Consider the following 24,867-nt stretch of genomic DNA (forward strand, 5'->3'; position numbering starts at 1 on the left):
AAGAAGGCTGGAGAATAAACAACAAACAAACAACAAACTCAGCTGAAAATTGATTTAGAACCAATATTCCTTGCATTGGTTGCCATGTGCAAACAATGTTATCTTGGAGACTAGTACGCACTTCAAAAATTATGATGATTGGAAAGATGGCTTCTTTTGGTTGCTAGGGCCTATTTTAATTGTAGGAAAGAAGGATGGAGACAGGTCATGATACTGCATTAGGAGGGAATGAGTTAGGAGAGTTGGAGGTGATTGGTTCAGTTAGTGGATGCTTCCTGACATCAGTAGCAAGTTCCCCATCTGACTTGAGGGTCACCAGTGAAAACAGACATGGAGATGTCTCCTAACACCTCAGTGTGCACCAGGGAATGCATCCTAGCTGGCATTGTCCAATAAGCCAAGCAAAACAGACATTTGAAAGGACTGCGTGTTTCCAGTGGAGAAGAAGTTTGCTCATTCTATCCTAATCTCTAAAGTTAGGCTACTGGTCCTTCATTTGTAGGGTCACCACATTCCATCTCAAATACAGCTTTGCAAGAACAGAACGAACCTACCTCCAAACGTATTGTCCAAGAGATTTTTTTTTTTTTCCTTTTCTGAAGTTTCTGATGATCAATGTTCAACCAAACTTGATAGAGCAGGTGCAGAATGTGCCTGGAACAAGAGTCTGAGTGTATTGTATAATTGAAAGAGCTTGTGCAGAAATCTCAACTGTTATTATGTAGCCAGGCACAGTGCGGGTGCTCCTTGGGCAGATGTACCATTACACCTCAATCCTGCCCTGCAACACCCTGAATACAATCTACTGGTTAAACAACTGGCCCCTCAAGGCAACCACACTTAATATCCTCGCCTGTTCTTGCTGCATATTGCTTGGTGTTTGTTGTAAGAGCACTGATTTCAGTGAATCTGTCTGGAATTCACAGAGATGTTGTGTGTTTTTATTAGCATTTGCATCTAGTTTAGTAATTAAAGTGTGTTTTAGCTGTGCATTTTGATACAAAAAGAGATACCTAAATTCCCTATTTCTGTAGGGAATCCCTACTTCTCAAATAGGAAACTTCGGAGGAAAGGAGGCCATGTCAGTCTAATCATGTTCCCTCCATGCATTAATATATTTGTTATACCCCCAACTTTGAGCTAGTGTGCTAGATAAAGAGACACAAAACAGCAGGGGTGCTGGGTCATTAAGAATAAAAACTATAGGAGTTTCTATAGATGGAGTGTGCTGTCTCTTCTCTCTTGCATGAATATACAGTAAATCCTGCATATTGAACATTTCAGCTCTCCCCAGCTCTAAAAAAGCAAGTTTCTGATTCTAGTCATACCATATATATCGTGAGACTTACGCAAGCTACTTGTTCAAACCATTTGAGAAACTATATCTGTCTTCAGGTTCCAGAGAGTGGGAAGAGGAGAGGAAAGGGATGGTGGTGTTGATTCCTTATAAGAACAGCATAGTTCAGAAATGCGTTTCATTCCCAATGGAAAAGGAGCTTGATTCCAGTTTTGTCTTTAAAAACCGTATGCTCAAGCCACAAAATCCCAGCAGCTTTTAACACCCAGTTTAACACAACTGTCAGTCTGTTCTCAGGAGGAGACTCAGCAGAGCTGGAATAGTGCAGGGTTTGCAGAGTCTGATAAATATGCATTAGCAGTGCTGCACAGAGGGAGGCTTGTAGAATGACTACTTAGACCTAGTCTGCAACTTTCCTGCTTTCCTCTCTTGGGCATCTAGTTCCTAATTATGACAGATTTTATAAATCTGTTGCAGGGGTAAAAAAATACTCGCTCTGAGCCAGTTTAACACAGCCAAGCTCATATCAGTGTGCCCTGAGTGCAACTGAACTTCCGTTTTTCCAAAGCAGAAGACTAAACGCTAAAAAATTAAAGATACTGGGTCAAATGGGCAAAGCAAAATGCAAATGCTGGTTTTTTGGAAACAGTGCATACAGTAGTATGCAAAAAGTATCTGCATTTCTTTTTCAAGACTGAAGCAGTGTCCTCTGGCTAATAACTGTTCTCGAAACTTTTGCAAGTACTGGTCCAAGTTACATTGGTCATTTTCAATGTTTTACTCCATTTCTGGAAATTGTAAAGCTTAGAGTGCCACAGAAATAGCCCATGAGTTATAGTTTCATATTGCAAAGATCATTTCTGTCTCTACTTAGGTAAGTCATAACTTGAGTAAGAACTAAAATTATTTTTAATGTACTCTTATCTTTTCCAAAGACATGCTAAACACCATGTTTCATTTGGGAACAAAGAAAGGCCAGCATTACACAATTATAACATGTTGCTGGCAGTTAGGTCAACCTGAGAATCTATGAAAAATTAACTTCTCTTTTGCGCCAGCTAATACTGGCTTTCCTCCCCCATGTTAGTCCCTCTTCTTTGGAGAAGTCATACTTACTTCTTTAGCTGTAGGCTCCATCTATCCTACAGCAATAGTGGCATAGCAATGGTGATGGGGTTTCGTGGTGTAAACAAAACCAGTCAACTAGACAAATGCTTTCTAATATGAAGTAGCCTCTTTGCTTTAAGAAGGTTGCTTTTAACCTTGAAGTTAAGCATGTGTCTAAGCATTTTTAAGATTAAGATATTAAACTGTTATAGATTGCTGTATGAATAAGAAACTTTTTTCCTTAGAACAAGTAGAATAAGGCAAACCGAATGAAAATCTAAATTAAATAAAAAAGGATGACATGTAATTTCCAAGTAAGAGTCACAAGTCAACACTGGCTGGTTATTAAAGCTTATGTAATCTAGTGGCTGTATTCCATGGAGACCACTTTGCCTTAATGGAGTTAATTTGGGAATTTAAAACCTCTGTCATTGTTTCCAACTTTTCTAACATGTGAGTCTATTTTGTGGGAGATTGTTTTGGCAAAAACTATAAAGTATGAACTGGTTTCTCTGATCCATATAGATGCATCAATAATACACACTTCTTTTTGTATTTTCTAGCAGTCCTAACAATGGAGGCATAATGGAGAAAGCAATGTTTAAAAAAAAATCTAGCCATGAAATCTCTTATTATTTCCCAAATTGCTTATGTAAGTTAACACAAAACAAGATCCATGAATGAGGCAGCTAGTGCATCTTTAAGATCTCTCCAATAGTTTGGGGAGCATTTTAATCTATCCTGGATGTGAAGGGGTATGAAAAATCTGTAATGATTTTCACATTAAAATTCTCCCCATGTGAGAGGGATTGTCATATGAGCATTAGGAAAAAAAAAATTTCCAAGCTGCCTTTTATTATTTCCTTTTGAAGTTCTTGTAACCATTTGTTACAGATATAAAAGGTATTACCTTGTTGTGCTTCCCTTAATAAAGTATAGGTTTTGGAAATAAACCCCCTGGGCTACTGACCTTTTTATATTCTTAGAAAATAAAATTCCTCTGTTGCAGAGAGAGAACTGTGCAACCAAGCAGCTGCTTTTTGAATTGCTAACAATTGAGCTATGGAATAATAGAGAAGGGAAGAGTGAGTCTTGGTTCACTACTCCCTTTTTCAATTGTAGATTCTTGTATTTAACTCTGTGGCAGTGGCTATTAGAAAAGAATGGGCCACAAATGCTTGAGCAAGCAGATCAAAACTCTGATGAAGAATAAGAAGTTTGGAAATGTAAAAATAAGACATCATGATTAAAAAAATATAGAAATGGGAACCTCGGAATAGGCTCCTAAATTCATAGCTTGACTTTTTAAATTACTGACTTCTTTTCATTTTACTAAACTTTATAGGGCCTCAGCAATTCTGAAAACGAGAGCATTCATTTGAGCTCCTATATTTAGGCCTAAGAGCCTATATTTAAGCATCCATGCTTGAAAATCTTGGCCAGAATCCCTCTTCATTCACTTTTGAGGAAAGCAATTTAGGAGAATAAATGTGGGCTCTTTACATATGGTTTACTTTGTCAGATAGTGTTCTGATCTCAAGATAAGTGGAAATAATTTAATATATGAAGATTTGCAGTTTTCTAAATAGAACGGTTAAAACCTTGAGTTTCCACTTGATGGGAAATACCCATATTTTGAAATGACATCCTTCTGCATTAAAACATTAGCATGTCAGCATTTTCCATGTAGCAGAAACTGTGAAAAGTTGTAGTTTGTAAAAATTCAGAAGTTTAGAGTCTTTAAGGTAAACAAGATTAAGTGATTTCTGGACCTTGGGCGAAATTCTCTGGTTGTTTCAATCCCTGCTTCTATAGTGAGGAATCTGGAAGACCTGAGGCTCAGAGTTCAAGGGCTGTCTGTTCTGAAACCTGGGACACTAGATACCTTGACTTCCAAACATATGAATTCACAGGAATACCAGGAATTTTCCAAAACCTGTTGACTTTGTAAGATAAGTTTGTCAAAATTGTCATGTATTAACCTATATTATGCCATAGTTGCATATACTGTCACCATTTACACTATACTGTGCTTTCTAGCAGTACAAGATATAACCAGTCTCTACCATCTGTGGTTCTTTCAATTCCTTGACGTGCCCAGTGGAAAATGAGTTATATGGGATAACATATACATTAAAAATAAACACAACACAGAGCTGTGCTTTGAGTTGGTTAGAGAAGCTGAAGTCAAAGGAAGTCCACGTCATATTTGGAAAGAGAAGAGGAGGTTTGTGTTGGTCGTCACTTTCTCTGAGACTTGATTCCAGGTTCCCTTCAACCCACAAAAGACGTCCTGCACTGAAGTCCTGAGGCTCAGGGAATCAGAAAGAACCTGCTGGGTCATCTCATTAACTCCCCTGCTATTGCAGGAAAACACAGCATTGAAATCCTTTTCATAACTTGATCTACCTTCATAACAGAAAGAAGTCAGTTTTTTCTTTAACTGAGGCATCATATTTTTCCAGTTCCATGCCATTCGACTTCCACTAGCAAACTTCACACAAACTTCAGTGTCTTCAGGTGCTGATTAAACTTCTTCAAAGGCCATGCCACCCTTCCTTGTTACCCAAGCGAGGGACTCTCAAGCCTCCCTCTGGAAGACTTGGCTATCTCCCCCTGCCTTTCCCAAACTTTTTAAACTGTAGCTGCTAAATGCCTGTGAAGGATAGCTCTCCACATGGCTATCCCTTCACTGATAATAGCCTCGTATCCCAAAATGTCTCTGTCCTGGAAAAAGACCAGTCTGAAGAACAGAATAGCTTTCACTGACACCAAATGGTAAAGCAAAACATCTGAGTCCAATGAAATGTAGCTTTCAGTGGAATCCTTCACAATATCCTGATTGTCACCCCTAATTCTTACAGCCGGTGATTCAGTCATGTTGGCAAATAATGATGACATCCCTTTCTCATATCTTTGGAGAAAGATTTCTCATCCTACAAAAATCTCTTCTGTATTTTTTTCAATGGATGCTGGTTGATCTTTAAGCTTCTGAACTTGTTTCATAAACACGTTGAAGCAATCCATATCTTTTAGGCTTTGCATATTGCAGACACCAGAAGAGGTAAAAGATGTCATCTGTGTGTATGCTAGTACTGTTACCATCAGAAGGTCTTCCACGTTTGAGTCTGTGCTCTGTTGGCTTCTAGCACCGTGCTAAACCTCACTTTTCACATAACTAAAATCTCATCTGGAGTAAAATTTTCTGTGGCTGATGCACATTTAGTTGTAGATGTCAGCGGGTCACTATTCTGTTTTGGGGATGTATTTCTGTAAGTGATAATCTTCTGCTTTGCCTCTGACACATACTTTCCTTCCAGCTGAATCTTTACCACGAGGCTAACAACTCTAAAGAGATTTCTGTGTAGGAGTACAACTACTCCTTTTTTCTTTTTCCCAGTAGGAGCTGAACTAAAGAAAATGTCACCCACTTGTTCCCATTTAAGTTTCATACACTCTGGGTCATTCAGATAAGTATAAACTGCTACTGAACATCTGAGTGTCTTTGTATCAGATTTTTTCTTTTCAACTAGTGTGGTTCATCTTCAAGTATTTTATATCAATTCCATTTAACTAAATGATGTTTTGAAAGAAGATGTAGCTTTCTTGTTTTTAACTGATTTTTTACTCTTCTTATTCTACTTTGCAAAATATAGATCAATGACCCTGAAAAAAAGAAAAAGAATTGCTAAAGAACACCAGCTGGGAAATAGTCCTACTAGATACCAGACTCAGCCCCTGCTAAGCAGAGGGACCTGTGTGGAATGTGTGTGTTGACATTCAACACCTATTTGCCTTGAGATACTGCTTTGCCTGTACCCAAAGCCACTGGCGTTGTACTTTGTTTCCCTTGGCCTTTTCTCTGCTAATGAAATGTATTTCCTGATCACCGCTATTTCCCGATTTTTTCTTGGCAAGGTGCCCAGTTACTGCGGAATCTGCTTGAGCCAGGATGTCCTCTTCTCTCCTGCTGGGCTGGTGAAACAGATATAATTGCTGTGATCCCTTTAGCTTGGTAATGGGACGCTCAGCAGCTGGCAGCCTATGCCTTTCCCTCTCCGCTCTTCACTTCCAGGCAAGCTGGAGGTCGAAAGACCTTTGTCTTTTGGGAAAGCATGTTGTGGCTTAGTGTTTTGGATAATGTAAAATGCGGATCAGCTGTGGGTTTATTCCACCATCACGATTATCTCATATATAAGGCTTCTAACCAGCCCTTTTCTGCTCTTCCTGTAAGCACGGGATTTGATCCACAGTGCCCTTGAAGGCAATACAACAGCTTCACTGACATCCCTGGGTATTGGACTGGATCTCAGGTGCAGTTTTTCTAACTGCAAAATCCAGCCATACATTGCTTCTCACAACAATCTCCTGTCTCTGCTGAGAGTGCGTTGTGATACTATGAACCATTATATGTATTTTTATGTTTTCTTGTGGACTTTGTTCAGGGAGAAACAGTATTACTCATCAAAGTAAGAAGAGTAGCATTAAAGAGAAAGGCACATATTATTCATTAATGTAGGAAAGGGAGAAAGAAATAACCTTTGTCTTTTGGGTTAAGCCCAAAAGTCTAATGGAAGTACATAGTACTAACATAGATTTCCTCACTTCTTGTTCACACAGCAGAATGTAGTAGCATCAGTCATCTTCCACTTTAACCAGCATCTGAAACTAAATGCTCCTCTTTCTAGATGAAAAATACCAGTTAAACAAGTACGCTCATTTACCTTTATAAATTTCACAGAAATGGGACTCCACTATTCCACCTTAGGGATCTGTGCTGGTTTTGGCTGGGATAGAGTTAAATTTCTTCACAGTAGCTGGCATGGGGCTGCGGTTTGGATTTGTGCTGGGAACAGTGTTGATAACAGAGGGATGTTTTCGTTCCTGCTGAGCAGGGCTTACCCAGAGCCAAGGGCTTTTCTGCTCCTCAGCCCACCCCACCAGTGAGCAAGCTGGGGGGGCACAAGAAGTCGGGAGGGGACACAGCTGGGACAGCTGACCCGACTGACCTAAGGGAGATTTGATGCCATATGACATCGTGCTCAGTGTATAAGGCTAGGAGAAGAAGAAGTAAGGGGGGGACATTTGGAGTGATGGCATTTGCCTTCCCAAGTAATGGTTACGTGTGATGGAGCCCTGCTTTCCAGGAGATGGCCGAACACCTGCCTGCCCATGGGAAGTGGTGAATGAATTCCTTGTTTTGCTTTCCTTGCATGTGCGGCTTTTGCTTTAGCTATTAAACTGTCTTTATCTCAGCCCACGAGTTTTCTCACTTTTACCCTTCTGATACTCTCCCCATCCCACTGTGAGGGAGGTGAGTGAGTGGCTGCATGGTGCTTGGTTGCTGGCTGGGGTTAAACCACAACAGGATCAAAGAAAAGTTGAGCCAATGCTACAGTTTAAATGAACCATCTGTCTTCTTAGTGGCTTTTGTAAACTCTGTCCTTCCCTGCTGACAGGGAAAGTTCCTAAGCTAGGGATAATTAAAGAAGACTACAAATCGCGACTAACTTCCACTAGCAGGTTTTCATACTCCTACCACAGAAGTTGAGTAAAGATCAGACTTTGTTGCTTACTGTCCCTCAAAGCGAGAAGCAAGGTTAAAGGAGTTAAATTTGTAATCTCCAGGTTCACATTACTGTAGAAAAACGCATACACTTTGTCAAATCTTGCCACTTCTGTTGATACTGGCTTCACTCATCTTGTTCTGAAGCTTTTCACTTAGCCCAAGTCCTGTAACTACAGAGATGAACCCAAATTTGGTGGTTTGAAGTAAAATATTTTCTTTCTTCCTGCATTTCTTCAACCCTCCCTCCCTCTTAGGAACAAGGTTGTGGGGAGATTGACAATCTCCGTTCTATTCACTATGCCAGTAGCTAGAAGGCACTCACCTGAAACATCTAATTTTGGGTTCCCATAGGACAGCTTTTGATACCCCAAGTTTGCTTTGTAGAAAAGATGCGTGTAAACTCAATGGTCCTGGAATTTCACCTCATTGAAATGATTATTTTTTAACCTTCCCTTCACCCCTACTTCTCCTCAGACAACTGTTCTTGCCACAAAGATAAATTAGCAGGTTGACCTAGAAACTGAAAGCAATCACTTGCACAGCTCAAGTCCCCAAAGGGGGATTAACTTGGCCTTCTTTTAAGGAGCCGGTAGAAGGGACCAGATCCTTGGCTGTTATAAATCATCATGTTCCACTGAAGTCAAAGGAGCTGAATTTACTTACAACCACCCAGAAACTGATCCGGTATTTCTATAATTGTCATGTTTATTCAAATTGTGTCTCAATATTTTGGCCACAGAGCAGGAGTCCACTGGACATGCTGTACACTTTACCTTGAGACCTTAGACAAAGATAAAGCTTTGTAAGGGAATTAGAAACCTTTGAACTAATGCATTTCTCTCCCTTCTCATATCAGGCGAAACCCACTCCACTTCCACCTCATCGCAGATGCAATTGCCAAACAGATCCTGGCAACTCTGTTCCAGACATGGATGGTCCCTGCTGTGCGCATAGACTTCTATGATGCAGATGAGCTCAAGGTAAAGAAAGACAAGCAAACGTTACTCATACACTTCTGGTTTCATGTCATCTCTTTTTTGTTCATCTCTCTGGATTGGTGCCTTGTGGGAGAACTGCTGGCTAAAATATTCTCCCTGGCTAAAACTAATTCTAACCTACATGATTGTAGCGCCAGTAACACTTAACTAGAAGATACTAAATGGCTAAAATCAGTGCAGTTTCTCTGCTAATGGAGTATGGTTTTTAGCAGCTTAGAATTTTACCTGCTATCAAGAGGATTCTGGCTGCCTAGGTTGAATTGCATCTGATCACATTATGTTTTGCTAAGGATACTTCTTTCTAGTAGCAGTGGTGGAATCTTAAGTATCTCGTTCAATAAGCCCAAGTCTGTTACTGGAAACACTCAACTTCCCAGCATGCCTTAAGCATGGGTGTGTAACACTGTGAGTACACACACTGCGATGAGGTATCAGTATTAGATCTTGAAATAGCTACCTTTTTTTATCTGGATGCCCTTTCAAAAGGAATGAATATGAAGAAAGGAGAGTTCCAAGGGGAAAAAAAAAATCACGTACTCAAAGCATAAAGTAATTATCTTTTCATAGTTAGAAAGTTTAAATTAGATCAGGGAGGCACAGCATTGAGTTTGAGCTGCGCGTTTTTTAGCTGTGGAGTTAGAATGAAGCATTCAGATTTTAGCATTTGGAGTTGATGGCAATAATTTGTATGACTTATCAGACTGTTCTGAACAGCACCCTGAAACAAGTAAAAAACAAAATTTAGCAAATTGCTGTGCTAATTAAGGGGTAAATTCAAAGCACACCATGTTGTAGAATCTTGAGTACAAAAAGTTGTAGAGATGGAAAAGCGAAAAAATGATCCTTGAGAAAAATATTTTTTCTAGCTGTTTTTATTGTTTTATTGGTCCATTTACATGAAGCCATAAGCTGATATTAACCTAATTAGCTAGAGATCTCCCTTCTGTTCTTTATCGCTTCATAGCAAGGAGGAGGTTTGTTGTAAATCTTGTACATGTCTATATTACATGTGCTTTTCTGCAAATTGTAGGGTTTTACAGTGCTTAATTAGCCTCTCAGCTGGGCAAGACAGACCTCTTGGTGTTTTCCTTCTGGTCATTTGGGTGTGATCCAATCTAGTTAAGTAAATAATAAGCAAGAGAGCTTACTTCAGTGATCCCCAACTTGCTGATTTATAGACCAAACAATGTGCAGATATGAGGCTACAGAGCAAAGTCTTGTTTTGTCCCTCCCTCCTCAGTCAGCTTTAATTTTTATATGGCTGGTGACCTAAAGCAACACTGGACTGTCTTGCATGTAACCCATAGGCTTTAGGTTGGGGACCACTTTCTTACTGGATGAAGGTATTGATACATAAATACATCTTTCCAGGTCTGCCAGTCTTGCTCAGAGCTCATCGTACTGTGTGCCAAGCAATTTCCCTGATTTCAGTAGCCAAAAACCCCAGTATATAGTACTCGGCATAGATGAATGTGACAAACACTGCCAAAGGACAGCAAAGAGTTGTAAATATAAATGGAGTTTTAAAAAGCCAGGTATGATGCTGGCTCATATCCAGATCATTCTGCAAGTTTTAGCAAAGAAGACAGAGGAGCTGTTTACAGACAGCTGTAGGAGCTCATCTCATTTGTTTCCTACATAGCCTCTAGAGAGGATTTAATGATTGTTTGGGGTTCATGTACTTCACCTGTACTCTTGGGGGCTATATTATGGTGTCCAGTGTTAGGAAAACATAGAGGTGATGCTGGAATGTTTACTAGAAAGTCTACTTTTATCCAAAGTGATCTATGAATCCAGTGTTACAGTACATACTATGTTTCAGTTTTAATGACCCTCTGTAGTTCTTTTTTAAACCTGTAATCAATACCAATTGCTGACATTTAAAAGGGTTTAGACTGAACAATAGCTTGAGAATTTTATGCTTCGCTTTCATTCACCAGTGCTTCATTGTTTTGGAACACATTTTAGCTGCTACAGAAAACATTTCATTTCAAGTTTGTTTTTTTCCCTTTGGATATGTATGAGCTTCCAGCTTCTTGCTTCTAATGCAGCAGGAGCTGGCAAGTTAACTTAAGCCCTTAAGTCCTGGGAAAAGCCCTGCTTCTGCTCCTGTTCCTGCTCAAACAGTGGAAGGGAGCCCATAATGTTAGATCTTCCATAAATAGTACGGACGCTTTTTTGTTTTCAAGTAGCTATTTAGAATTCAGGCAACAGTTTCCACTAGAGTATTAATTTTTTAAAAGGCAGAATTTGGAGACTAAAGTATTTGGCAGTGTTTCTTAACATATCCTGCAGGTCTTAAAATACTTGCTGTTTAGCTTAGAGTTAGAGCAACCGGTGTCCTGAAGGAAGGTGTAGAAAATAAGGCTCTGCAGTAGGTGGTGTTTTCTCTCAGGTTTTAGAGGAGAACTGTATGCTTCTTTGCAAGAAAGGGAAGACAAGGCACCACTGATTATCCCAAAATTTCTAGGGCCAGCAAACCAACATACCTACTTTGTCTGCTGCTGTGAATTAACCGTGCCAGATGTTCCTTTTAAAATTTAGAGAAGACTTATTTTTCCTTTTGCAAGGTTGACACATCTGTTCATGTTCATCCTGCACCACAAAGAGCCCACACTCATTCTCTCCCTACAGGCAGGTGCTGCCAAACTAACACCAGCCTGCTTGGAAGAGGGATGGAGCACAGGAAAGGATGGGCAGGGAGAAGTTTATCTTTGCTTGAGGCACATGATAGGGGATGGGGCAGAAGAGGAGGAGACTTGGCTGTGGAGCTGAGCCAAGGTAACTGCTCTTACAGGAGAAGGGTCAGACACAGTTGAGATGGGAGCTTGCTGGGTGTATTTCTTTTAAACAGCTAGTTTGATGATTTTAACAGCCAGTTCTACCAAGACACTTGTAACCTCCTCCAACATAACTTGGCCTGTCTCCTCATTGCCTTGCCAATAACCACAAGGGAGATCTGTGCTTAAAAGTTCTCCCTCAACTTAGAAGCTGTTCAGATTGTGAACTGTACTGCAAGTGCAACTCTCTCCCATTAACTAAACTTGCTACATGCAGTTACTAATCAGCAATAAGCATCCTTGAAGTGTGGGCAGCTGATAATGGTGCCAGTAATTGACCTGTTACATAGCTGCAGGCTTCATTCTTGTTCTACTCGCTATGGCCCACACATAACTCTTCCAAATTTATGTGGTCACATATGGCTGTGCCTACAAACTGGAAAGTTACTTGCAATGTAGTTTCACTTTATATGATCACATTAGTCATGTTATTCAGCTTCGGTCCTAATGCAGTAGATGTAGCTATTACAGCAATGCATCCCACAAAATAACTGGAAACTGAAAATTGCTTTCTTTGAACATTAAATAAAAGAAAAAAACATACCTGTGAAACATTGATCTAAAAGACCCATTATAGCGGTGGCTTGCAAATATCAGGCTGCAGGATATTGTGTTTTTTTCAGTTCAGTCTTACATGAAGAAACTCCAGAGCTAACTATTGAAGATGTGCAACACGAGCACTTAGCTTCTACATGTCATTATTCAACCCGGAATCTCATGTCAGTTCACTCACAAGGAAGTATAGGAATTAAACCCATTGTGATCTGCATTGGCCCAGAGCAGAAGGAGCAGCTGATAAAGCAGTACTGTATGTGTGATATGTGGAATACAGATGAGATGAGTTTGTTTTCCCAGATGTTGCCTGACAGACTGCTGACAACATCAGGTGAACTGAGGGAAGCAGAAGGTAGAATGAGCAGTTGCCGGCTCTGCTGTGTGTAAATCTTGATGGCCCAGATAAATGTAGTCTCTTCACCACTGGTAAAGCAGAAAAGCCATGTCCTTTAAACAGTTTAGCCCACTAACATGCTGCAATTGATCGGTGAACTTGAATGTAGGGATGATGAATATGTTTTTGCAGTAGCTGAGCATTTGACCTGAAAGTGAAATGTGAAAAGCTCCATACTTTGCTGCATATATGGACAATATTCCAGCTTTTACTGTTCCCAGAAACAGTAGAACACAAGTCTCACTACCAGTGCTGCCTTAGGTGATTTCATATCAGAAATGTTGATGTAGTCTGCACACTCAGTCAAAATCAGTGGTGTGATCCAGAGAGCAAAACTAAGCTGGGATAATGCGTGGCATAAGTATCACCTAACTTTAGGCATTTACTTAAGCATGAGATGAGTCACTCCTTAGCCACTTTCATCTGAACTGTGAAGGCAGTTCACTAGGTCAGATGTTGACATCATTTGGTCAGATAGATGGGCAAGGGCTGTGAGATTTAAGCAGAAAAATGAAGTTTAATTCTTTAATTATAGTTGTAGTATAGCTGGGTCTCAGGGCTGTGCCTGTGTGCGCTCCCACTTAAGTTACTAATTCCCAAAGTGGTCTGGGAACTCCCAGGCTAGTCGTCTGCGTCGATGAGATAAAGGGCTGGTTTGAGACAGCAGACCAAGTTGAAACTAGGTGGCTGCCTGAACTGCTGGCCATCTGCACAAGAGGTATTTGACAGATTGTTACAGGAGCTGTCCCAGTGGGAATTTCAGACAGTTCTTGAGATATCCCAGGCAGTCCCTGCTGTGCCTAGACCAATTTCTATGCTTAAATGTGTTGATTAACATCCTGGGTAGAGAATCTGGTTGTCCCAGAGATTCCCAGACAGTTCCTGCTGCAACGTTAATCAATCATACAAGGGTAAGACAATCAATAGAAACAGTTCCTACATGTGTAGAAATGATCATGTAGGACAGTCTTTTGTACATACTTAAGATAGTTAGGAAGTGTTTTGTATGTAGGTTAAGGTTATCTATAGTGATGGATTATGCATGTCTTGCAGTGGTCATGTAGGACCACAGGCCAGCTGGATTATAAAAATTGGACAGAACTGTGTTTCGGGGAGTCTCACCCAATCCAACTAAGATGCCCCTGCAAGGAGCCTTACCATGGAGACTCCCTTCACCATCCAGACAGCAACCGAGTGTCCCGTTTGACAAATTGTATTGTCTGTGCAAGTTACCCTAAGCCAATATCCCAATGATGTTAGCTCATTTAAAGTATGCTCTGTTTGTAAGTGTCTGTGCAACAAATGACACCAAAAGCAAATCAAATGCCATGAAATTTTTTGCTACCAGTGGAAGCTTTTCCAATGAGTGATAGCATTGGTCAGGCTGTATGTATCGTACATTGCCATATACCAATTTTGGAACCATGTTCAAACAAATACTTCCAACAGAACTGCGGATACCACCTGCTGAAGATGGGAGAGAGGGACCTGCTTGTCAATTGGGAAGATGATAGATGATATTTGATGAACAGATTATCAGCCTAGTGTTAGTCACATCAACTGCAGAGCGTAACAATGATAGTAATGTTGATAAAGCCTTGAACAACAAAACTGGCCAGCGTTCTCAACATTCCATCTTCCTGGTCAAGCAGTTCCGCTGGATGTTGCTGAAGCAGCCATCCATAACAATTTATTTTCACAGGACTAGTGACTGGCTACTATCTATCATGGATTATAATGGTTAGACTATATTTGCATTAGACTGCATGCAGATTATACAATGTTCAAGGGCAGTGCATGATTATCTGTTTAGTTCACTGTATGCCTCAAAGGCAGACACGCAAAGTTATAATGCAGACGTACATTATTTTCCTTCCTTTTTTGCCACTTCATATGCAAGATCTAATTGCTATTAATGCAATACAGGATGTGAAACACAGCATCTGTTTATGTTTACATTCATTTACGCAGTGTTAGATTTTCAATTAAAGTGTTTCTACAGCACTCTGGGTTTGGTCAAATACTGTCACATGTTATGGTGGGCTTGCAGTGCTCCTGCATTTCACCAGCCTTTTGTCTTTTTGTAAAATGGCCTACTGCACATCAGTGAAATAATAGGCAAAGACTGCTCTTTCTTCCTGCCCTTTCCCTTTCTCTGTTAAAGAATGATTTTTTTTAAAAGGAAAATGCAAATTTAAGAATTTGAAAACCAAAGTCTATAATCAAAACATTGTACAGATTTTCATAACTTGCAGAGCTTAGCTTTTGACTTGAATTTCCACATTATAATTGAGATTTTGTATATTTGCTAATGAACATATTGAACACTAGAGATGCGAAGTCTCAGGTGATAAAATATGCTTGTGGTTGTGACACAATGCTACCATGCTAAGAACAGGGTCTTTTATCCATGGTTTTCAGTACAGATGACTGGACATTAACAGACCAGGTTTTGTAAGCCAAGATATTTTCCTTCAGACTGCTTGGGAGGAAATGAGTATCCACCAAGAAACAGATAGCAATTCAAACTCCCCAGCACAGTGGAACCTTTGTGAAGTGGTCAGAATCTATCCGTGCAGCCTAAGTAGCCTAAGCAGTACTTCCTCTGCCCTCCCGGTCCCTCTTCTGCACAAAAAAAGCCGTGCAACATTACAAATTATTATTAGATGTGTTTTTCATTATTATTCAGGCCTAGAATATGAAAAAAGTAATTTTATGTAAAATCACACCGAGTCTTAAATTTCTGCCTATTCAAAACAAGCGGTGATGAAAGAAGTGCTGTGGAAATTGGTGAGGGTGGTCAGAAATTGGTCATGAGAATGGGAGTCACGGTGCCGTTGCTGATCTGCTTAGTGACATCTAGCTTTCATGAGCAGCCTCACCTCTGATGTTGTCTGTGGAAGGAGGCAAGATACCGAAGGTGGACTAGCTTTTTGCAGATTTTTGTGTGATTTCTCCTTGGATTTACAAATGTTGTCAGTTAATTTAAGATTTGGAACTGTAAGAATTTGGTGTACTGGGGTGAAGCCCAGCGTGATGCAGGAAGGTGCAGTATTTCCTAGGCATCTTTCAAGGGTCCCAGTCTGCCTACTGTGTTATATTGTGCAGTGCTTCTACTGCACAACTGGCTATTCCAAAGGAAAGCCTCATGCCTGGCTTTATAAACCCCTTACACTTTCCTACTGTTGCTGGTGTTTTGGAAACATTGGCGTTCTTTGTTAATTTTATAACTTATCTCTAACTGTTGTGGACTTCTCTGTAGCTCCACCTTTTTCTTGATTCTAAGGAAAAGCAGGACAGTCAGTATATACTACCTCCAATGAAAAGCCAGGGTAGTTGCTCTTTGTAACATATGCGAAGTGAGGAATAAGGAGCCAACTCTCCTCCTCTGACATCACCCACATTTTTATCATAGTAGCTGACTGTGACATTTCAATAGCAAGGATTCCTGTTTGGCATTCAACTTCTTCAACGTCACTCTTACTGCAGCAACATGTGCTGCACCTCCAGGGAAGGCTTTTTTAGCAGAGAATGAGAAAAAGATGAATAAAAGATTTTCCAAAAATTATTCAGTTTGACAAAAATTATCCAGTGTGCCCTGGAAAAAAAGAACTTAAAAACACACAGTGCCTTGAACTGACTGCTGCAACTATTGTTTGTGCTATGTATTCCCATTACAGCAACTACTTTCTCAGAACTTCTATCATCCATCCATGAGAAATGAAAGCATTTTGCTGTCCTAACCTTGGACATATGGAAATTATTTAACACTTTGATCTGCATAAGGGGTATAGGTTGTATATCCCCTGTACTTGCTGGGGAGAGTTAATGGTCATCCTGTGCTCCAGCACAATTTCTTTTCTTGGCAGTAACAGATAAAAAGCTGGGAGGACACATAATGACTCTGGTCTTACATCTTAATGGCTTTTCACTTGCTCACAAGGACACCTCCCTGTCATAGGGCATTTGATTACTGATAGAAGAACAGCAATGACCTGTTCAAGACATTCCTATTCAGGATTGGTATTGATGTGAGCATCTTATAAAAATGTTTAGTGATCCTTGCGTTTAGATTTACAAAGAACTGAAGTATATATATTTCCATGTCTGATTGATAAGCTGAAAAAAGATAGCAGGCTGGAAGGACTCCAAGAATATCCTTGTTCACCACCAGGGAGCTGGAATTGTTAGAATTCATCATTTGTAAAGTACTTGGCATTAGCTTGTTTCTGAGAAACGACTGGAATTCAGGGAAGTGTTGCATGACAGTTCAAATATGATCTCCTTCCCACCAAGTGGTCCAGCAGGCAGAGTAGGCAGAAAGTATTCTGAAGGGCTTGGGCTGAAATGGTCATTCTTGTGGTAAAAAATGATGTTCATCTTAGCTGGGCACACCTCTTTGTATGACACTTTTTCACAGCAGTGGAAATTACAAGCCATGCTGTGCATCTGATGTAGCGTGAGCACACAGTGAGGCGAAGTCACTCTTCTCATAGGTCTTCTGACACCATCTCAGCCTGGGTAAGGGCATTCAGGATGATTGGGAGTTTGAGTACCTGCTTTTTTATCTGATGGTCCTTAGAGTGAAACTACAAGATTACATGGGATTAGGGTGACACCGGTATCCTTAGCCCTCACACCAAAAGTTTCAAGTCTAAGAGATACATACCTGCTACATGGACACTTCCTTTAAACGCCACTCATGCAAATTCACTCTTATCTGAAGTATTTGACCAATATTTAACCAGAACCTAGGCAAGAAGCTACACTGGTGTGATGAACATCAAGTTCAATATTTCTTGCTTTGGAGGAGCCCAGCTTTCCCAATAGCGTCTTTATTTTCTTCAGATTGTTTCTCTATTTAGTGCTGCATTGTTTGAGACATCTCTTTCTAGTAACAAAGAAAACTAATACTTTTTTTCCCCCTTTTGCATTCAGTGCTTCTTATACTAGGTTATTGTTAGTATTGCTTGTTCATAATCGTAATACACTTTATCCTTTATTATCCTTTTTATCACAGTTGTGTTCCTGGAGCTTTTTAGTCCCCAGGAGTTTTGATCTAGTATAATACTTACCATTGGAGAAAAGAATGCTGCTTCATCTAATTTTTGTTCTCTTGAAGCAATAATTGCGATACAAGAAGTTCCCACTCACCTGACCTCCAACCCCACAGGATGGAGGGTGATTTGTTTTCCTGCAAATTCTTCACTTTTGCTGAAAATAAGAGAATTAATAATTCTTTATGGGATATGGCATTTATTCCACCAGCTGGATGTGTGTTCCACCCACTAATGGCCTCTTTCTTGCTGCAGCATTTTCAGCTGTTGAAGTTTCACCACTCTCGCTCTGAAGGTAGAAACAGTAAAAGTTTAGGTCTGGAGAGAGGAGGTTTTACAGGTGATATGCCTGATAGTAGCTAGTGATTTTGTCCTGAATATAAGAATGAATCCTTCTTTCTTGTTTGTGTTTGCTGTGTTTTGACTTCATAGTAGGTTGTTAGAGGTCTGGTGGAAGCTGCGTTCCCACATCCTTTCCACAAATCATCATCTTCTGCAACTCTGGCTGTTGCATTGAAGTACATTCTGTTTTGTATTGGATACAAACTGCATGAGATCTTTCAGTCTTAAAAGAGTGAGAAGTCCTTCCCTCACCATTTTTGGGTTTTGGCTGGGGATTTTTTTGCACATGATAACTAATTTTTTAGATTGCAGTAACCTGCCAGGCATCACTTGGTTAGTAATAGTCATTGTAACTGTTCTGCTACCTTCTTTCATCATCATTATAAAAAGGACTCTTGCACAAAATCCAGTAGGGAAAAAAATCCCATTTCAGGTACACTTTTGTCACTGAGCTGAGGCTATTGTCTATCCAACATAACATGTGTTTATGCAGGAGATGGTGTTGCTTTTCATTCTGGACAGTGCGTCTTGATGACACCTGTTTAATATCCTGACTTCATGCAAAATACAGATTGGATGCCTCTGGACTTTGACCCCAAGAGCTGCATGGAAATTTGCCAGAACATATAATGGCTGCAGCCAATGTGCATGTATTTGCATAGTTACTAAAATTAAAAAGCTGGCAATGATAATATTTTCATGGATTTGTATCTTCCCTGATGGATTAGTATAAAGAGCTTGTTGATTGAGTTCAGTAGCAATTAAACCATGCAATTGATCTTTCTTATCTTTCCATACAGGTGAAGTGAGAAGGGCAGCCATGAGTTGCTTTTGACCACTGGCCAAATTCTAGGCAGATCTACCTGTCAGTCAGCTTTTAGCAGAAAGCTCTGGCTTCCTGCCATTTTATCTAGTCCAGCTTGTGTGTCTCTTTTCACTCATTCACTGACAGGAAGGTAAAAAAAAAAAAAAGCTTATCTTCTAGGGAAGACTTGCACTTTTGCCTCTGCTGGAGAGGTAGGACTGGGAGGCTGGTGTTTGGTTTATTCTCACTGACCTCTCCCAGGATGCTTTGACTCTTGTAGGTCCTCCACCCGTGACTGCCCCACTGAAAACAGCTGGAGTTGACGCCGAAGGCCCCAAAGGAACAAGAAACAGCACTAAATGAGACTGCACAGACTTTTCTATTCTGCAGTCTCATCTTGCACAAATGAACAGAGAAAAACAGAAGAGGGCATTCAGCATTTTAGAGATAGCAAGAAACAGTGGAGAAAATTAAGAATGTCTCAAATGAGAGTAAAGAAAAGGACTTAGAGCCAAATGGAAACTGGCCGTTTGAGTTTGGTGGGGCTAAGGAAGGAGGGAGGAATGGAAACCTTGTGGAGGAAACCCAGCCAAAGACCTAAGGGGAGGGAGATAATCCTCAAAGATCCCAGGAGGTGAATTACTTTTTGGCCATCTCTTTTCTGAAGAAGCTGTATGGCTGAATGTCTTGTTACCTAAATGGTAGAGACAAAAAAATATCCATTTTACTTTATATAACAGTCTGTAGTTTCATCCGTATAAAAGCATGTTGGTTCCAAACACAGAGCATGGCTTAACTCTTGGCACCCTCAATTAATTTTGTTATTAAGGAAGCTGTTTTGAAGAAGCATTCTTAAATGAGGTTTTTCCCACTTGTCTGCCCTTTGTGTATACGTGTGTATTGGTGAAAGATTCGGAAAGAAAGAAAAAGAAAAAGAAAAACAAGCATCAGCATCAGTCAGACTGTGTTACAGACTTTGGTACAGAGATGAGAATTAATTTGCAGTTATTCTCCTTCGCTGTATGCTGATTTGGGAGGTTTTGTTTGTTCTGCCTTTTTAATAGCTAATCTTCCTTTCCAGTTGTGGCTTGCTCCATGGTTTCTGCATTTGCTCTACATTATCCAGGACCCAGAGGTTCAGATAATCATCCATTTCTGTCTCAACCTTTTTGCTCACCGCTATTTGTATCCAGACTTGTTGCATGTATGTGTGGAAGATATCATCTGTTCATAAAGCGAGAGATGAGGCAGAATTCTATTAAAGTCACCAGTGCTTCTGTGATGAGTAAGAAACAACAGCAGCAAAGGCCAGCAGAAATAGAAAAATAATTTTAGCAAAAATATATAAATTCCCATCTCCTTACAGTTGTTTCTCAGTGTGAATTATTATTATTTCTTTAAATAATCAGGCACCAGAATCTAGAAAAGTTACCCAGCTTTGCTGGATTCCTGGTTTCCTTGACAACCATTCATATAAATAGTAAGGACCTGTTATGGGGGGGGGGGGGAATATCAGTATAATCGAAACCTGTGAATCACCTAGGAAAAAATTAAATTCAAGGTTGAAGTTACAAGTTATCCAGCAAACATTAACAGAAGAGTCTGTTTTCATTTAAATAAGGTTCTTCTGTTAACGTTTGCTGGATACCTGACAAGGATGGAGCAAAGGCATTGATTTTCTGAAAGTGAGATGCAAGGAGGTTCCTTTTGGCATTCCTCCTGAGGAAACTATTACAGGTGACAGTCACCATCTTCCTCCCAGGCTCTTTGGTCACTTGAAATGGGTCTCTCTCTCACTTTTGATTCTTTTTTTTATTATTATCCGTAAAAAAGAAATACAGTGTGCTAAAGACAGGCATGAATGTTACCCATATTTAAAAGCTAACTTGCTATTGCCCTCCTTTCTTAATGATTCAGTTAAGCCAATCTCAACAACAAGATATTGATACTGCTTTCCTGGAAGCAAGAGAGTGAGGAAGGGGTCAGCCAGATGTCCCTGCAAAGAGTTTAGATGTTGTGCGGCATGGTCAGTGTGAAATGGGAAAAATTATCCTGAAATTAACCCTGATCTGTGCTAGTGCTGCTGGAATTGTGACTCAATTGTCATGAATGTGGGAAGAGGCATGGCAAAAATTCACAGTAGGATGAAGTTCTCCATGTGTGAAATTAAATAACAGTGATGAGAAAAACTGTGCATCAAGGAAAGTTCCTGTCCTGTGCCAGCAATACGACACTGTTTGTTTTCCCCCTCTTTTTATGCTTTGTGTTGCAAAAAAACTTAGTAATATGATCGTCATTAAAATGGTGACAGTATTTTCCTCCAGTTTAGAAATGACATGAAAGCCAGCAGTTCTATTAGCTTTGTCTTAAATAAAGGTCACATGATTTAAAAAAATAAACTATCTTGCTACTTCTAGTGTTCACAGAAGCAGCAAAGCACTAAAAAGTAATGAAAAAGCTGTGAAAACAAGTTATCAACTGTGTCTAGGAAGTTATTTATCTAATCTGAGGAAAGAACAATTTTTATTGTTATCTGATTCACACATCAGAATTTCCAGGGCTGTTTCCCATGCCTGGGCCATTTGTAAGGGCTGCCTGAAGCCAGCAGCTACCAAAGAATTTGGCTGGTCTTCATTCACAGAGATCCCTCCAGCTGTAAATTCTTATACCATGTAGATTGCACTGCTTTTCAGATCAGTGTCAGATACAGTTCAGAACAATTCAGCTACAATTTGTGCAGATCTACAACACTCTTTATGATTGTGCTGTGGCATGGTAGTTTTGTTTTATTTTACTTGGCTTGCTTTTTTTTTAAGATCCTGAAGTTAGTTTATCACCCGACTGATACAATCTTCAGGAAGATAGTGCCTATATTGAAGTTGGTGAGAGCAAGTAGATGCCGAATACTTTTGGAAATCCATCAAGTCATTCATTACAAAGCCTAATCACGTTTCTTTTTATTTCAATCAGTATATTCTAGATGCCAGATATTTTTTATAGTAAAACCTGGCGTGAAAGCTCTAGGGAGGCAGAATTACCTACTGACTGCCTTTTCAACCTCCCCCAGCCTTTTCTTTTTTCTAACTCCTCCTGTGTGCTGCTGGCTGTTTCCCCACCACGTTGAATCCTCAGCCATTAAGTCTGGGTGGTGGTGGGATCTGGTTCTGTTTAATCCCATTGATCAGCCCAGCTCTGAGATGGGTGTGTGCAAGTGGCACCTTCTGCCTCCAGGCTTGCTGTAACTCAGCCTGGTGCATCAACCCAGCCACTCTGACCTTCAGGCTCTTGCGAGATACTGGCCTTAGTGGTGCTTTTGTGAAGTCAGCTGAGTAGAAAGGGTGTCTTTTATTTGGAGTGGGGATGGGGATATTATGTCATAGCTGAAGATTATTTTGATTGATTTTTTTTCCAGGCATATCTAGGAAGATGCAGTGAATGTAGTGAGAAAATCAATACAGTATTGAAGGTTGCATTTTTCCAGTGTAAAGTGTTTAAGGACATGCTGCCAGGGAAAACACTTCATCAGCCAAACTTCCCTCATCTTACCACGCTGAACAGGAAGCACTTTTTGTAGCTCAGGGGTGCCACAGTGCTATATGTTCTGTGGGACAGAGCAGTCGGTATTCACCTGGGAAGCCTGGGCAAATTTCCCCATCACCTGTTTGTGGGGGAAAAAATAGCATACTTAGGGGCAAAAAAAAGCACTGTAGTGAACATTTATACAGTGGTAGCAACTGTGAGAAGGCTAAGTTAGGCTGTGGACAGCCACTGTGGTTTAGCCAGCTTTTCCCAGAGATAGTCAGAGCATAGTTGGGGAAGACAAGGTGCTGGTAAAGTATCACTGGACATGGAAACTGTTGGTCCTGCTTCTCTGGCATTTACCGGAGTGATCAGTTGTGTACAGCGTGCATACTCATGGGCATGTAATTTCTATATTCATAGCCAGAAACATGGAACAATTTAGACAATTTAGTCTATTTTCAGTCTTCAATTATGGAAAGAATCAAGATGGTTCTGGTGGAAGATCTTTAGTGAGAAGATAATATTTCATGTAGCTTACTTAAAAGAGGCACTGTCAGCACCAGCTAAATGTCTTTCTTTACTCTCTTCTCATGAGCAAAAATCCATATCTTGAGAGCTAGAGATCCAAGGTGTGCTATTTCTGCTGAACTGAGAATTATAGAAATGGCAAAGTATGTCACACTATTTTGTTTCACTTTCCTCTTTTATTAACTCTGTTTTTTTCTGTTCCTGCTTTATCTTCTGGGAATATTTGTTCTCTTCAGAGAATCATTTGCTTGTAAAGCAAATGATTCACAAACATTCCATATATGGACCATTTTAACTATGCTAGAGAAAAAAAAATGTATTAAGGCTTACAGAAAGTATTTAGACTATATTTATATAAATTAAATGGCTAAATGTTACCAGTTATTATCTCAAACTGGCACTTTTTAACTACTAAGGACCTATTCAACCATAGTGTTCTTGTATTTCTTTTAGTAAGACTACATGTAATACCCAGAAAGAGTGAGCCTTCACAGTGCTGTTGTGTAGCATAAGGAGTTTTCTTTGGCATGAATTTGGAACAGTTACATTATTAATGTATAGCAGAGCTGTGAAGAAATTAAGCTGGGGACTAATTAGGACCCCTGTTTATGTCTTAGTCAACTCTGCATCAGAGGAAAGAAAACTTCAGATACATTGAACTGATTGACAGTTCAAGCTTCAACGTATGCTCAAATCAAACATGTACTAGCCAGCTGTGGTGGACCATTTGGAGTAAGGACTGCTCCTTTCGTTTTTAAAAGCAATCCTTTCAGACATCAGGCTTCAGGAGGGCAGGCTTTTGGCTTCTGTGTGCCAGATCAGAAGGAACTACCAGGCAAGGATCTCCTCTCTGCAGTGATACGTGGCAGTGCTGTTAGATATTGGGAAACCTGAGAGCAAAGAAGGTAATGGCTCCTTGAAAGTGACTTAATTTTCCAGCCAACTTTTACCTTCCCTGCTTGTCTCAGGCTATTCATGCAACATCTGAATCCCTGCCTTATTAGGCTTATTTGCATAAGCATATTAGGAGTTATTCTGGAGCGATATTACATTTGGACTAATAAAATGAAGGACATGCCATCCAAAATTAATAACATAGGGATGGGTAATAATAAAAGTAAGCTCAAGTCTGTAAAATTACTTTAATTCTTTTACCATGTCAGTATGACTAGAGAGCTGATCTCCATGGCTGGTCTGGCACAAGGCCGTCAAGTGGCAGATTCAGAATGATACGCAGAGTTTGGGCAAGCAGGGTAAATACTGCTTTGCTGATACCTTGATGTGATGGCCCATTCCCAGGGCCATCGTGTGGGAGAGCTAGGACCGCAAATAACTAGAGTTTTGAGGGTATGGGTTTGAAATTATCTGTGTTACACACATAGAAGACATTTCTGGGGAGCATTGAGGTTCTTTTTTATATAACTAGAGACTTATCATTATTGGCATGTATCTGGGAGACAGAAACTAGATTTGTCTTCTAAGCACCATACAAATTACAGAGAGAGCAAGAAAGAAAGAATGAAATAAGAATTATGACTCTTTTGACTCATAAATTAAACCAGGCTGTGTGTTACTTCCCTCTCTAATTTCTTTGGTAGTGTTTTATACCAGGGTCCTAGCAATCCTTGCTTGTGTTTCTTCTGGCATTCTACAGTGCAAATACTATAGAGAGCACAAGTAAATAATACACAGACATGTGTGGGAGATAATGCCAGCCAAATTCTATATGCAAGCGATTACATATGAATTATATGCACAGCGAACGGAACACACAAATGGATTGCCAGGATGAGGTAGCTTTCAAAAAAACCAAACAAAACTTCACACTTCAGTTTGCACTTTCTATTTTGGGG

General features: G+C 40.0%; 1 protein-coding gene across 2 annotated transcripts in view; it reads left to right on the top strand.

Annotated features, from left to right (window-relative positions):
• The window catches only part of LARGE1 (LARGE xylosyl- and glucuronyltransferase 1), a 285,215-nt gene that overhangs the window by 147,922 nt on the left and 112,426 nt on the right, over positions 1-24,867 (top strand). For both annotated transcript variants that reach the window (XM_075050827.1, XM_075050826.1), the window contains one exon: positions 8,830-8,953. In XM_075050827.1, coding sequence (XP_074906928.1) covers positions 8,830-8,953 — 124 coding nt within the window. The remainder of the gene's footprint in view (positions 1-8,829; positions 8,954-24,867) is intronic.

Source organism: Buteo buteo, chromosome 19, assembly GCF_964188355.1.
Source record: "Buteo buteo chromosome 19, bButBut1.hap1.1, whole genome shotgun sequence".
Classification (NCBI taxonomy): Eukaryota; Metazoa; Chordata; class Aves; order Accipitriformes; family Accipitridae; genus Buteo; species Buteo buteo.